Source organism: Sabethes cyaneus, chromosome 2, assembly GCF_943734655.1.
Source record: "Sabethes cyaneus chromosome 2, idSabCyanKW18_F2, whole genome shotgun sequence".
Lineage (NCBI taxonomy): Eukaryota > Metazoa > Arthropoda > Insecta > Diptera > Culicidae > Sabethes > Sabethes cyaneus.
Window position 1 is genome coordinate 214525786 of NC_071354.1, and position 15793 is coordinate 214541578.

At 40.4% G+C, this 15793-nt stretch overlaps 2 protein-coding genes across 4 annotated transcripts; one reads left to right on the top strand and one right to left on the bottom strand.

Annotated features, from left to right (window-relative positions):
* Positions 1-6431: 6431 nt before the first annotated feature.
* Positions 6432-11890, bottom strand: LOC128736976 (uncharacterized protein K02A2.6-like). Of its 3 annotated transcripts, XM_053831499.1 has the most exons (4): positions 11652-11890; positions 11183-11504; positions 11016-11134; positions 6432-10949 (listed from the first exon to the last, which is right to left on the bottom strand). In XM_053831499.1, exon 4 carries the CDS (start codon positions 10926-10928, stop codon positions 6768-6770), a length of 4161 nt encoding a protein of 1386 aa, XP_053687474.1. In that variant the 5' UTR covers positions 10929-10949; positions 11016-11134; positions 11183-11504; positions 11652-11890; the 3' UTR covers positions 6432-6767. The 3 variants fall into 3 exon arrangements, 2 of the variants coding, with proteins under 2 accessions (XP_053687474.1, XP_053687473.1); XM_053831498.1 differs by having other exon boundaries at positions 11016-11504; XR_008412018.1 differs by having other exon boundaries at positions 6433-7115; positions 11016-11504.
* Positions 11891-12606: 716 nt separating this feature from the next.
* Positions 12607-15453, top strand: LOC128736628 (zinc finger protein 729-like). The gene is made up of 6 exons (XM_053831115.1): positions 12607-12787; positions 12850-13535; positions 14565-14772; positions 14843-15012; positions 15084-15225; positions 15286-15453. The coding sequence occupies exons 1-6, from the start codon at positions 12632-12634 to the stop codon at positions 15451-15453; spliced, it is 1530 nt and encodes a 509-aa protein (XP_053687090.1). The 5' UTR covers positions 12607-12631.
* The last annotated feature ends 340 nt before the right edge of the window (positions 15454-15793 follow it).

Genomic DNA, 15793 nt, shown 5'->3' on the forward strand with positions numbered 1-15793 from the left:
GGTGTATGGAGTATGTCCGTCGGCAAATATAAAAGAGATTCCGTGTAGCTTTCAGGTTTGCTTTCACTCTCGTTACTCCGATGAATATTTGCACGAAGCCGTCAAGAACTACTTCGCACTGGATAGTTTAGGCATTAAAGCGCAACAAGATAATTTATTCTCCAAAGAAGATAAACGAGCTTTGACCAAATTGCAAGAATCGACAACATTACGGGATGGGCGATATGAGGTTGGACTGCTTTGGAAATACGACGATGTCCGTTTACCAAATAATCGCTCCATGGCATTAAGACGTCATCGTTGTCTGATTAAACGAATGGAACGTGATCCTCATCTATCAGAGACGGTAAGAGGGAAAATGTCAGACTATGAGCGCAAGGGATATATTCGTAAACTCACTCCCGAAGAGAGCCGGAAAATCAGCGATAGAACTTGGTATTTACCGATCTTCCCGATCTTCAATCCCAATAAACCGGGAAAGGTCAGAATTGTTTTCGATGCAGCCGCTTCGTTTAAAGGTGTTTCTCTAAATTCGGTGTTGATGAAGGGTCCTGATCAACTAAACGCTCTGTCGTCAGTCTTGTATAAGTTTCGGGAGCGGTTGGTGGGCCTTGGTGGTGATATTGCAGAAATGTTTCACCAAATGCGTATGAATCCTGTGGATGAGGACAGCCAGCGAATTGTATGGTGTGCTAATAACGACACAGCAGAAGCCTGCGATTACGTGATGCAGGTAGTAACGTTCGGTGCCACGTGTTCCCCTAGCACAGCTTTATACGTTTTGAATGAAAATGCAACCCGGTTTGAAAGCGTGTATCCTGCTGCAGTTGATGCCATCCGCCATAGACATTACGTCGACGATATGCTGACAAGTGTCGATACGGAAGAAGAGGCAATAAAGTTAGCCAATGAAGTACACCACATTCACCAACAGGGAGGATTCCAAATGCGAAATTGGGTGTCGAATTCTCCGGCTGTTTTACGAGCATTAGGTGAAATTCCAAAGGTAGAAAAGTCGATGAATATGAATGCGGAGCTGGCTATGGAAAAGGTCCTTGGGATGTGGTGGAGCTTATCATCGGATACCTTCCGTTATAAACTCTGTACGGAACGCAACAAAGAGCTGTTAACTGGAGAAAAGCATCCCACAAAACGGGACGTGCTGCGTACGTTGATGGCCATATACGACCCTTTGGGACTTATTGCGCACTATCTAATGTACCTAAAGGTATTGCTGCAAGAGATTTGGAGAGCACAAACAGATTGGGATGAGCCGATAGCCGAGAAAGAGCTGCAAAAGTGGTTTACTTGGTTGCGTGTATTGCCAGAATTAGAATCGGTAGAGATTCCGCGCTGCTATTTTCAAGGGAAAATAAGCCTCTCGGAGGCTACAGTGGAATTGCATACGTTCGTGGACGCTAGTGAAAACGGCTATGCCGCGGTAGCCTACTTCCGTATTGAATATGAAAGTTGCGTGCAATGTACATTAATTGCAAGCAAGACCAGGGTAGCGCCCATCAAGTTTGTTTCCATTCCGCGCCTAGAACTTCAGGCTGCCGTTGTTGGTACACGCCTAGCTAAAAACGTGGAAGAAAACCATTCTATCAAAATTGCTCGACGTTACTTCTGGACGGATGCGCGAGACGTCATATGTTGGCTGCAATCAGATCATCGACGATTTTCGCAGTATGTGGCCTTTCGTGTGGGTGAAATTCTGGAAGCGACAAACATATCTGAGTGGCGCTGGCTGGGGACTAAGTTGAACGTGGCTGATGACGCCACAAAGTGGAAATCGAAACCGGATCTAAGATCTACTAGCCGTTGGTTTGAGGGACCTTCATTTCTGTGGAAGCCGGAAAGTGAGTGGCCAATGTCATCGTTAAACGTCGAGTCCACTAACGTAGAAATCCGACCGTCCTTTATTTCATTGCATTTCTCGGACGATCGAATCTGTTCTGTCCTAAGACCACAGCACTTCTCGTCGTGGAATCGTCTCCGTCGTGTCACTGCCTACGTACTGCGTTACATTGCCAACATAAAACGGAGGATGAGTAACCAGCGAATGATCGTTGAGCCGCTAACGCAAAAGGAACTTTTCGACGCTGAAGTGTTTCACTACACGAGAGCTCAACAAGATGAATACGCAGATGAATTCGCGCTCTTATTGGCGGGAAATCGCCTCAATAACAAAAGTCGTTTATATAAAGTTAGCCCGTTCGTAGACGAAAACGGGGTGATGCGCATACATAGTCGACTAGCCGAGTGCGACTTCATAGACAGCAATGATAGATATCCGATTGTATTACCTCGAAATCATCATTTGACACGCCTTATTGTCCATGACGTCCACTTACGTTTTCATCATCAGTGTCGTGAGACTTGTGTGAACGAAGTGCGTAAAGCGTTTTATATTCCGCGCGTACGAACCGTATGCGACCAAGTACAGCGAAGCTGTCAAATGTGTAAAATACTTAGAGCCAGACCCATACCCCCTGCGATGGCTCCTCTACCTAAAGCTAGACTGGCAGCCTTTGTTAGACCATTTTCTTATGTTGGCGTCGATTATTTTGGACCATTTCACATAGTAGTAGGTCGGCGGCACGAAAAACGATGGGGTGTTATTGTAACATGCTTAACAACTAGAGCTATACACCTCGAATTAGCTGCTTCGTTGAATACGAGTTCCTGCATTCTAGCATTACAGAACTGTTTCGCACGTCGGGGAACTCCTATCGAAATAGTTAGCGATCGTGGAACAAATTTTGTAGGGGCAGACAAAGAACTGAAAGACGCAGTGGCCGCGTTAGACATGGACCCCTTGCTAAGAGAATTCACTACACCGTCAACTCTATGGCGTTTCAACCCTCCGGCCTCACCACATATGGGTGGTTGTTGGGAGCGGCTGATCCAATCAGTAAAAAAGATTTTGGCTCGTGTCAAGCCCCAACGGGTACTCACAGAGGAGGTTTTGAGGAACTATCTAATTCAGGTGGAGAATATTGTTAATAGTCGGCCGTTAACATACGTTCCCGTAGATGACCGCTCTGCGCCGGCCTTGACCCCTAATCATTTTTTGGTTGGTTCATCAAACGGACTGAAGCCGCTTGTTCCCTTTTCTGACTGTCCGCTGGCACTGCAACGGTCGTGGCGAGCATCAGACGCCCTGGCCAATCATTTTTGGAAACGCTGGGTTGCAGAGTATCTGCCCACAATAACTCGACGAACCAAATGGTTCTATCCAACCAAGCCAATCGCTGTGGGTGAGATCGTCATTATAGTGGATCCCAACATGCCAAGGAACTGCTGGCCTAAAGGAAGAGTAGTGTCAGTGAAGACTTCCACAGATGGACAAGTCCGGTCGGCAGTTATACAGACTGCCTTTGGTCTCTACGAAAAGCCCGCGGTGAAGCTGGCAGTCCTAGACGTAGGTGCAAACGAAAGTGAGTCGAACAAAGATCCGATCACTGGGGGGGACTGTTGCGCATACGCCGCACCTACTGTTGAACACATGGATCGCTGAACTGGACTCACCTTGCATACAGTTGACCGTGGTGTGTAAACATTGGATGGAGAACTGTCACTGCCGATTCTTGCAAGTCACGAGGAGAATTAAAATCGCTTTCTACGGACATTTTCTTAAAGATAATTAAATAATAGTGGGATTAAAAGTTATTGCTATATAGTACGGATAAATACTGCTGATAAGGCTAAAATTTACTTAATAATAGTACGGAGTTTTGCTTAATGCTAGTATAAATTATCTAGAGTATAAAACTTAAATAAGGTTAGTACGACTCTACTTGAAGCTATTGATAAAACGAATACTTATTTAACATTAAACCTAGCTTAGACCCGTGCAAACAGTTTCGCTATCGCTCCGGTTGAAATTACAGAAAATCCAGGAAACTTACAAACGTATGTAATAGATTTAATGTGCTACTAAAAATAATTACGAATTATCAACTGTTACAGGAAAATTTTAATTTGCGTAAATACAAAAATTTAAAATTACGGAAACCGTTTCCCTTTGTTGCATAAGCAACAAAGGGTATTCCAGATATGACTCCTGTTACGGAAACCAAATGACGCGGGATGTAGGCCCGGTAGTTTTTTTCTTTTAATACTGGATCTGTTGTGAGACGGTTGGCGATTTGATAATTATTTAGATATATCAGTACTTTGTTTCGTCCAACATTTTTCATATCGGTAATGTGTGCTTTGTACATCGCCATTTTGCGCAATGTGCTGGCAAGCGTTAGTTTATTGATAGTGTGAGCTTCATTTTGTATGTTCATCTCCACCATTACTCGAAAAGGACTTTGATCTCCAAAAACATAGTGATAGTCTACTTTTTCCATGGTCCTGCTAGTTTGGGTGTATGCCGGAACTTCGAGATGTTTCCTTTTGACCCCGTTTCCTGCTAACATGTTACGGCTTCTTACTTCTTGCAATATCTGAAAGCACGTGTCATTTTTCGCCTTATGATGGGCTTAACCTCACTTTTAACTTATGGCGTCCTTTATCGCCCCTTGGGTCGAAAAAATGATATTTTCACCTTAACAATATGAATTTATAAATTTTTGAATCACTTGTAGTAAATCACGTGATTAACGCTGCTACTCTACAGAGAACTGAATTATTTAACTAAGGATTTTCTTATTCACTTTCCGGAAAGACGTGTTTCACTCTTGACGTTTGGAACTCGAATGCGTCTGGGGCTCAAACTGCATGGACTGACCATTTTGAACAAATTTTTCCTAAATGTCAGAGCCATATCAAAACAAGCGTATAGTTCGTCGCATTAATTGCGTAAATTGGTTGTAATTAAGGTATCAAGCTGATCCATCCATGTCGGGTGATGTATCAGCTACTTAGCAATATATGGAAACCCCAATTATAATACACGACTGGTTTAAAACCATAAACCACATATACTTAGCACAATTACTTCCCTTGATAATGTCAAGAATTTTTGAGGAGTAGAAAATACCGGGGCAGTGGATGAAAGCTGTAGTCTGTCCCATCTACAAAAAGGGACCCCAGTACGACAGAGAAGCTCCCTAGCCGCAAGATTATCGAGTCTGCATTGACAAGCGAGTGGTCGTGGGTTCGAATCTTAGTGGAATCAAGCCATTCGATGTCTAGTGACTTTAGTATGAGTTTATTCTCAGGCCACTCCATTTACCCTTTCTTCATGCTGAATTCTATATTTACTCTTTGAAGCCTCCTGACAGTGCAAATGTCCCTCCTATAGTTAACCCAGGTAACCAACAAGCATTAGTATAAGCAGTAAATCAATCGTTTATCAGTCTTTTGACTGCATAATGGTTGTAAATTGGCATCCACAATTCTATTTAAATTCTTCTTGTCGGTAACTAGCTGCAAATAAGCATTGTTAGCACTATAAGAGGGCTAACAGTAAAGTAGCCGCATATTTAGCCAAAATAGCATTTAAGGCAACCTTAATGTTTATTGGCTTGCATTTAAATTGCATTGGAAATGCTTATTGGTTACCTGGGAAGCGTACTGGTCAGAAGTACGAATAAGTCCTCGCCTGGAACGACGGCTATAATATGGGATAGGACTGGCAGCGAGGAATAAGGGGGTAAAGTAGTTCAAGCACGCATAAAATTTAATAAGCATATCGCTCATTCAATAGCGATTATAGCAAAAAGAAATGCAGTGCAGGTCGTACAGCAAACACCCGGGCGATATCACAATAGATCAACTATACTGGTCGCAGTGATGAGTCCACACATGGAAAAAAATGCTCTCCCAGATTTTGTTGCGTGCGTCGCCTGTCTGCAATACATAGCAAGAGGATTCGTAGGGCGAATTTTTACTCTCCGATAAATCTTCCAGAAATGTCGGGAATACAGTGTGCCCACGCATCGTATTTTTGTGGATTTCAGGACGGTATACGGTACAGTTGAACGCGGACAGCTATGGCAGATAATGCAGATGGTTGGTTTTCCGGACAAACTGACATGGTTGATCAAAGCTAATCTGGGGCGAGTGATGTGCTACATGCGCGTTTCGGGGACACTCGAGTCCTTTTGAATCGCGCAGAGGGTTGCGGCAAGGGGATGGACTGTCCTGTATGTTTTTCAATATCGCTATTGAAGGTGGGATCCAGCGAGCGGGCATCGAAACGAGAGAACGAGCAAGAGAAGCCAACTCCTAGCCTTCGCAGATGAGCTCGACATCATTTCTATAGAAACCTTGCAACACCAGATTAAAAACGGAACACAATTCTCCTAGGGTTACAAATCAATGCGTCGAAACTAAACCCAACCCTGTCAAATGCTGGGAGACTATACGGTGGGCCGGCCACGTTGCAAAGATGCTGGACGTTTGTGCAGTGAAAGAGTCCAACGTACTTGATAGTTTAAAGTACTTAGCAAAAAACTCACGGACTTTCTTTTTTAGCGGAACGAAGGGAAAAGTAAACTTTCCACTTTGACGATCGAGTTTATTCTAACATATCGAACCAATTTAGCTTTCAGCTAAATTCTTACCGAAGAGCGAACAATATCAATAGCAATCGAAATGACAGCTGGATCATCAATGGGTTCGGACATCTATGCCCACTAGACTAAAGATCAACTTCTACACTCTACTTGATTATTAACCGAACTGTATATATATTACAATGCCTTCACCCTTAGGATCGAACTTATGCTTAATATTTTTACAACTATTTACAACATAATAAATTCGAAATTATTGAAATTATAACATTAGAATTCAATCGAATATTGAACATTTCATTTATAATAAACATAGCTTCCATCGAACTTCTTTTTTCTAGCTCGGCTAGATCTACGCAGATCTTTATCACTGTTGCTTCGAGAAGAGTCGTGTTGAACTCTTGAATCCTTTGATCGTAAAACATTCGGGTGTACTTCGTTTCTAGTTGGTACAGGTAGTTCCAAGTTCGGCGAAAATCCCCGGAATGGTTCGTCGTCATCGGAGCCTTCATGTCGCCTTTTTGAACCCCGGCATAGCGTAGGTGTAAACCGGTCCAACTGAAGCGCCGTATTGCGCCTGCGTTCAGTTTCACTGAGCTTAATCTGCCCCCTGTGGGCCGAGATCAAGGCTGATCCGATCGAGATCTGTAAAGTATTCAAAGAGATTCTTTTAACAAACGTCGCTTCTAACCATTTCTGTGTTTCTTTCATATTATGATTTCTGTAATAAACCTTGTCTCCTGAAACTAGTTTATTGAACGGATCTTTAAGTGCCTTTTCAAACTGAACATGCTTTTCTTCATCGTCAAATTTGGATTGCTTAATCATTTTTTTGAAGTTTTTATTAGGGTTTGTCAAATCTAAAAGCGTTTTCGGTTTATAGCACAAAACTCTTTCAGACGGGAAATCTCCTCCCTCTGTCAGACAAGTATTACGGTAACCAAACAAAAAGTAGTCCAGTTTATCCTGGATACTTAAACTCTTTATCTCGGGATCAAGGAGAAATTTCTTTAAAATATCCTTAGCCACTCGTACTAAGCGTTCCGCTTGACCATTACTTTGTGGATGGTAAGGCGGACTTTTCATCACCTTGATCCCTTGTCTTTCAAGAAAAGAAATAAATTGTTGGGAATTAAACGGTGGTCCATTATCCGTCACCACAACATCCGGTAGACCAAAACGAGTGAATAAACTTTGCATGTTTTTAATAACTTTTTCGGCTTCCGTTCCATACTTCATCCATATTACTTCTAACCATTTCGAAAAACTGTCTACAATTAGCAAGAATACATTTCTTTCATGGTAGAAAAAATCCGCATGGATTCTACTAAACGGTCGAGTAGTTGGCGTCCATTTAAATGTAAGGTTTTGCCCTGGCACAGAAACCATTTTTGCACAAACGTCACATTTTTTAACATAACGCTCAATGTCGTTATTAATGCCAAACCAGTATAAATATCTTCTTGCTAATTGTTTCATCTTGATAATCCCTACGTGATTTGCATGGAGTAGCTTCAATATCTTATTTTGGAGCGAAAATGGTATTACTACACGGTTCTGGAAAACTAAACAACCGTCCGTGATTTCTAAATCCTTATGTTGTGAATAAATATTTCTGAAACTTCTCTCTAATCTTTCTGGCCAACCATGCTTTGTAAAATATATTACCTGTTGAAGATATTGGTCATTCTGGGTCTCTTTAGCTATTACGGAAGAATCGAGAGGCAGTTGAATAGAAAAATTTAAACTATTCACGCTATAACTATCAACAGCTTTAGGAACCTCGTTGCTTAAAGGAAATCTGGAACAAAAATCGGCGTTGCTCATTTTATCCGATGGTCTGTACAAAATATCGAAATTGTAAATGGACAACTCCATTATGTAACGTTGCAACCTAGTCACGAAAATTGAATTACGTCCCGATTTACCGAAAATTCCTAAAAGCGGCTTATGGTCAGTATATACCGTGAATTTCTGGCCGTACAGGTATTTATGGAACTTCTTTATCGTTGATACTATTGCCAGTGCCTCCAAATGCAGGATCGGATAAGTTTTTTGTGCTGTATTCAGCGAAAAAGAGGTGAAACTGATCGGCCTTTCTACTCCACCGATAGTGTGAGCTATCACTCCTCCTAATCCGTAGGATGAAGCATCAGCACAGACTATAATTGGTTTTTTGGGATCGTACAAAACTAATAAACTAGCATTGAGCAGCTGTAATTTGCATTCATTAAAGGCTTTGTCACATATAGAACTCCACACATACTTAACATCTTTTAGCAATAACTTATACAATGGACTTAAAATTGCAGATAAATTAGGAAGAAATTTGCCATAATAGTTTATGAGGCCAAGAAAAGCTTTTAATTGGGTAACATTTTCTGGTTTCTTAGCTTGCTGAATAGTTGCTACTTTCTCTGGGTTTGGCTTGAGGCCCTCCCCTGATATTACGTGTCCCAAATAAAGCAACTCTTTCACGAAAAACTTACATTTATCAAAGTTAACCTTGATATTAGTTTCATGCAATCTGTCTAAAACTAATAGAAGCCTTTTATGGCAATCCTCAAAATCTCTTCCAGCAACCAACACGTCGTCTAAATAGCAAAAGACCATATCTAGTCCTTTTAAAACCGTGTCCATTATTTGCTGAAAAATTGCAGCACTTGAAGAAGCACCTTGAGGAAGCCTGTTGTAAGTGAAAAGTCCTCTTGATGTATTAATAACGACAAATTTCCGTGATTTCTCTGATAAATTAAGTTGTGTATAAGCATTAGATAAGTCCAAGGAACAAAAACAACTACAATCAGACAAGGATGCAAATAAATCTTGCGCTAAAGGTAATGGGTACGTATTTTGAATCAAAACTTTGTTTATAGACACCTTGCAGTCTATGACAAGTCTAATCGTGTTATCTTTCTTCATAACCGCTATCACCGGCGAGGCCCATAAACTGGTTTTAATGGGAGAAATGATTTTATCCTTCTCAAGTTTTATTAAATAATTATCAACCTTTTCCTTCAAACGATAAGGGACTTGATACGCCTTTTTAAAAATCGGTGTATCCTCCCGCAACACCAAATCAGCCTCAAAACCAATAATAGGAGTAGATAGATTTTTATCAAAAATGCTTTTGTAATTGTCCTTTATATTGCTTACTATCATTTCAGAACGATTCTTTGGAAAAGTAGCATTTATTGAAAATATATTCGAAAAATGCTGCCTCCAACCTTCACAAAAAACATCCAGCCAGTCTCTCCCCATTAGTGGAGTAAAGCGATGTTCACTGTTTAAAATTATAAGTTCTAGCAAAGCCTCTCTATTATTGGTTGAAACTCTCACAAAAGCACTGCCCAGTATCTCCAATGTCGATCCATTTACCACCAAAAGCTTTCTATTGTTATTTTTCAATGGAACATTTAGCAAATGTTTGAAGAAATCAGATTTGCTCATCACCGAAACTGATGAACCACTATCAATTTCCATTTTTATCAATCTACCCTCAATGTCAGCTTCTAGGAAACAAGGTTCAGCAATCCTATTAACGGATCTAATCATAAGACATGGATAATCACCTGGAGAATCATCGCTGTCATAGTCGACCCTCAGTTTTTTAAAATAGTCGTACACATTGTCAGAACTAGGCGTCTCTGCGATGAACTTTACGGAATTCTTCCTCTGATTTTTGTAACGGTAGCAATTTTTCTGGATGTGACCCTTCCGATTACAAAAATTGCAAATAAAGTTGGCATATCTTCCACGACTGGAATTCCTGCGCCCCGAACGTGAGCGCCTTCTATCATTACCTCTATGATAGCTATTGTTCATCCTATCTCTACCTCTAAATCTGTCACGACCTCTATCAACTGAATTCCGCGGCCTATAATCCGATTCACGATTTCCTAAACGATTCCGAACAGCGTTAACACCAGTATTATAATCCGAATTTAAAGCACTTGTACTTGACATTATAATTTCTTTATTCTTAATCTTCTGTTCCACAATTCTCAACGTCAAATTATCAATTTCAAGAATGTCTTTTTGCAATTTCTTATCGTAAATCCCGTATATCAATTGGTCCTTAATAGCGGAATCGCGAAACTCTCCAAAATCGCATTGCTCTGCGAGAAGCTTTACGGCAAGTATAAAATTTTCACCAGTTTCTGTTGCACCTTGTTTCCTAGACCTAAACTTATGCCTCAAAATCGTGTCTGATTCGATTTTATCAAAACGCTCCTTTAGTTTTTTTGTAATTGCCTCATAGGTAAGAGTTCTCAGCTCTATACCAGGATAAAGTAATTTGAGTTCCTCAAAAACATGCATTCCCGAGAAACTCATAAAAATATCTTTCTTTTTATCTTGCGGTATGTCATTACACGAAAAGAAATACTCTAGCCGCTCTACATAATTCGAAAAAGACGTGCCAAAGACGTATGGGTCTATTGTCCCCATTAACGCCATACCTGCACCAGATCAAAGCGACTAAAGATATATTTTTATAATAAATATAAAAGGCAATTTAAAAATAATAGACAAAAAAAAACGTACCTTGTCTAATCAGTTGTTAAACAAAACCGTGAAGCTCCTCGCTATTGTCCGTTCCACCGGATTTGAAAAGGCACTTCCGCCTTTGTGTGCTCCACAGAATAGCGCCTTTGTCCGGGATCCTAAAAAATGGTCACCTCCGCCTTTGTCCGCAATCTATTCAGACCTACGAAATGGTCACAGCCTTTGTCCGGAATCTTGTCGTACACGAAATGGCCACGGCCGCCTTTGTGTAGCTGGTACAACAAAGCCCGTCTCCAGGATCCTTTGAACGCTCCGTCCGAAATCGTAATTCCGTATTTCGCCCGCCTCTAGCGCGAAAAACCCGGTCAATCGCCAACTTTTTATACCTTGAAAAAGGTAAACACAACGAACCGGCAATCGGCGAAAGAAAAGCCCAGATTGCGTTAGTGTACTCTATACAACTCTATACCGTAGCATGCAACTATGTTGCCGATGCTGAGAGCGTTGCTTTGCAACCGACTGGCAAAACTAGCAAAAAGGAGAAAAAGAAAAACAAAGGCAAAATCACTAAAAAATGCTTAGCTTGCGGATCACTTTGTCAAAAAAAAAATCCTAAAATACACTAAAATGGCGTTCCACTTTTCACTAAAAAAGCCCTGTGGCTTATTCACTTACCTTGCGCTGATTTAAAGTTGATAATTTGCTCTAGATTCTGCCCAAATTCGGCGTTCAAAAACGCTACCGAACGGCACCAAATTATCGCCCTGTACAAAACACTGTGTAGCGAAATTTCAGCTACCACTAAATGCCACTTTATGCACTTATTCAAACACACGCGTAGCTAACCGTTTTGGCTCGTCGCCACTTTAAAGTACTTAGCAAAAAACTCACGGACTTTCCCTTCGTTCCGCTAAACAAAAAGAAAGTCCGTGAGTTTTTTGCTAAGTACTTTAAAGATAGGTCGACCAGGTTCAACCGACTTGCGTGTGTTGGGACGCGCAGAGTTGGCGACTATTGAGCTTGCTGACGTTTACCGTACGCACACATCGACGCGCGATTTGTTGTTGCTGTTGTTAGATTTTACATTGATTTTACACGTTTGTTTTTGTTTTCCCCCAGTTATACCCCGGTAAAAAAACATACGTTTGAGTGATAAACGATAAGTTTTTGTAGCCTTTTGCACTGGGCTTAGCAAGCTCTATATACTTAGTAGCCCCCAGCACCGAGTATAGTGGAAACGAAATTCTTATTACGGTAATAACCACCCCGGCTCTCGGCTGATGGAAGTAAGTATACTTAGTACAATTTAAAAATATAATGAAGATAGACTTTAATTTTCAAATATTTTAAATACTTTTATTAAAGATTGCATTATTTTCAAGATTTTTACTGCAGCGCCAACTACATATCGGTTGAAGATTTTTCGAATCACAACTGTGTTGCATCCGCAAGTCTATGCGTTTCAACGACTACATAATTTCAACCATATTTCAACTGTCACCGGCACAAAAGCCACTATCTGGCAGCTCTGTTCTCTGTATCTGATCCATCATCCATGGATCCATCCTTTTCTTTTCCTTCGACTGCTTTCGTGTTTTATAAGATTAGGTATTTGCTGAAAGTTTACCAAAAATCTGATGCAGTGAAGCTTCAAAATGGTCCTTTTAAAATTAGAACAGTATCCTATTGTCTGCCGGTTGTGTTTCAAACCTGCGACGAAAAAAGGAATGATTCCACTGAAGAAAAAAGATCCAGTTTTTGACGGCACTATAGAGAGCTTTATCACGGCGATAACTATCGAAATTGCAGAGGTACTTATACCTAGTAGATTCATTGTTTATTGTTGATTATACTCTCAGCATTTCCTTTTCAGCCCAACATTGCACTGCTTCCTCAAGCGATTTGTCAGGATTGTTACGAATCACTTAAATTTTTCGCCAAATTTCGCGCAAAGTTGCTTAACATGCATTTGTTTATGAATTCACTAGCAGAGTTGAAACATTCTAATTCAGCTCCGATGATTGAACTGTTTCAAAGCAAATCAGCCAAGCTTGCAATTTTGTTTAAGGATCTTGACCTTTGCACGAAGCAACCAGTTACGGTAGAAGATTTGTTAGAAGAATTTCCCAAATATTATGTGGCGAAAATGACTGTAGAACAGAAAAAAGCTGGACAAGGTGAAGAACCGATAGGGATTTTTGCAGAAGAGTGTACGGCTGATGAAATAGCCGAACTAATTCCAGAGGCTGCAAGAAAAAAAAGTAAAACATATCCGTGCTTTGATACCACGTGTACGGAAATATTCCCGGATTCTCGATCCCGTCGCAAACATAACGAACGAATTCATAAACCACATATTTGTGACACGTGCGGGATGCGATTCGGGAATGCCGGCAGATTAGCCAACCATAAAGAACGGCATTTGAACTTGTACAGCCACTGCTGTACGTACTGCGGTCTTCGTACCAACACGAAACAGGATCTACGCACTCACATTAACGTTAGACATAATGCAGCTTACTTCTTTCCTTGCGAAATATGTGGTGTTCGGTTTAAGCGGTATGATAGAAGCTTGTTTGATAGTTAGTTTTCCACTAGGGGTGGTAGGGGCAATATGGGCCACCTAAGCAAAACGCTTCATAAAACATGTAGCGCGTAATTAAAATTCTAATAATTGCCATAAACTTACGATTTGACATGTCTTTGATAAATCAACAATGTTAGAATATTGCTTGACTATGAACAGCCATCAAATTTAAATGTTTAAAAAATGATACTTTTTGCGTCGTTCACAAACCATACGGGGCATAATGGGCCACCATACGGGGCAATATGGGCACGTTAGTTAAAGTTACCAATTTAACCAGTTTTTACAGGTAAATAACATAAAAGACTATATCATATAGAAGAAAAGAGAAATGGTGACTATTTTGATTTCATTCAGCGGTTGTTTTATGATTGTTTCTATTTAACGATTTTTTTTCAGTTGAACAACATAGGCAACATGGCGGTTCAAGTGGCAGGTAGATGAAAGACACAATTTTTGCTCTGTAACCGCTATTTTCGGGTTGATTTTTGCGCACAATTACGCAGCATTATACTTGACTGTGTAATTTTAATGTTTATATTACTTTCAAGCGTTTATTGGTTATGTACAAATACATTGCCAGGTATGCTCATTATGCCCCTTATAGCTATGCTAATCAAAAATAATTATAATAATGCGATAAAACAACAAAATATCTCAATTATACAAAGAAATTGTTCATATATGCTAATAGTAACCATATATGGAGTGGAGAAATCCATAGCACGCAACAAATGGCTATAGAGCTTATTTTGTGGGTTGCAATTCTTATAGTATTTTTACAATCCTGAATCAGCTCGAGCTTTTTCTCAATATCTCAGACATGTCAACGAATTTGGACGCGATTTTTGTTGAGATGCTTATTAAGAACATTATCAACAAGGTCATTAGTCAAATTAGCGAAATTGATCGTCCAATATGCCCAAACGAACGGTGGCCCATTCTGCCCCGTATGCTCATTATGCCCCTATTACCCCTACCTACATTCTCGTTGTTTACAGGAAGTCTTCTATGACGGACCATATGAATGGGCACACTGATAACAGATTGCACAAATGTGATCGGTGTAGTAAATCATTTCTCAAGTTAGCCGCCCTTAGGCGGCATAAACGAATGGTACACGAAAAAATAACCGTGGCCTGTGAACATTGCGGAGAAGCATTTCTCAGAACAGAGTTTCTGCGAGATCACATTGAGTATGTGCATGGGGTAATAGTTTTTTCATCAAACAAATGCTTCTTATGACGCCAGCTGTATCTGAAACGGTTTTGTCTTCCAGATTCAGGTTCGGTTTTTCTGTGATATTTGTCTGCTGGTGTTCAATAGTTCAGATGCGTTGAGTACGCACAAATTGCGACACGCCAGCCCACAAGAGCTCGAGTGCGGAACTTGTTTGGATGTTTTTGCATCGAACGAGCTGATGGAAGCTCATACCTGTATTACTTACCGGTAAGCTTAGCGCGTTGCTTTTTTAGAAAGCACTTGGCCCAATTATCTTTTATTTGGTATTTATCTCTTAGTAACGATTACGTTTGTTGCGGAAAGGATTACTTTTACCACCGTAATTACAACAAACATATGCTCGTTGACCATGGGGTTAGGACGAATGTACGTGTCAAGCCAGATCCCAATCATCTGTGGGGGTACATTCGAACAACACGGGTATGATTTTCTGAGAACAGCGAAATATATATTGTATCTAATTCTGATCTATTTTTCTAGAATCAGCGTCATCTGGGCCAATGTCCAAAGTGTGCGACTCCGTTCCAGACCGGAAAAGAGAAAAAACAGCATTTGCTCGATTGTTGCGGTACCACTCTGTCGACGAAAAAGGGGAAGCCTCGCAAAAAGCGGGGTAAACAATCAAGTCAGATAAATTCAGATGCTTAATTCCGTTACTATACTTGAATTTTTTCATTTATTAATTCATTTAAATTATCACTAAGCATAATGGCAACCCTATAACCTGTAAAGTGCACTCTGTAAAAATTGTCTGGAGGAAGAAAAGAGCCCAAGAGCAACACAAAGACGTTTTTCCTATACGTAATACATGCAGAAGCAGCAAAAAACAATGAGAATCGTGACTTATCGAGATGAAAATCGATTGACGGTTGAGAAAGGGCATGTTAGTGGAATAAATTTGAACACCGTTGAAAATTTCATAAAAAACTTTTCCCAGATAATATTTTTCTGAATTATTGAAAAAATTAGCTTACATTTTCATCAAAAA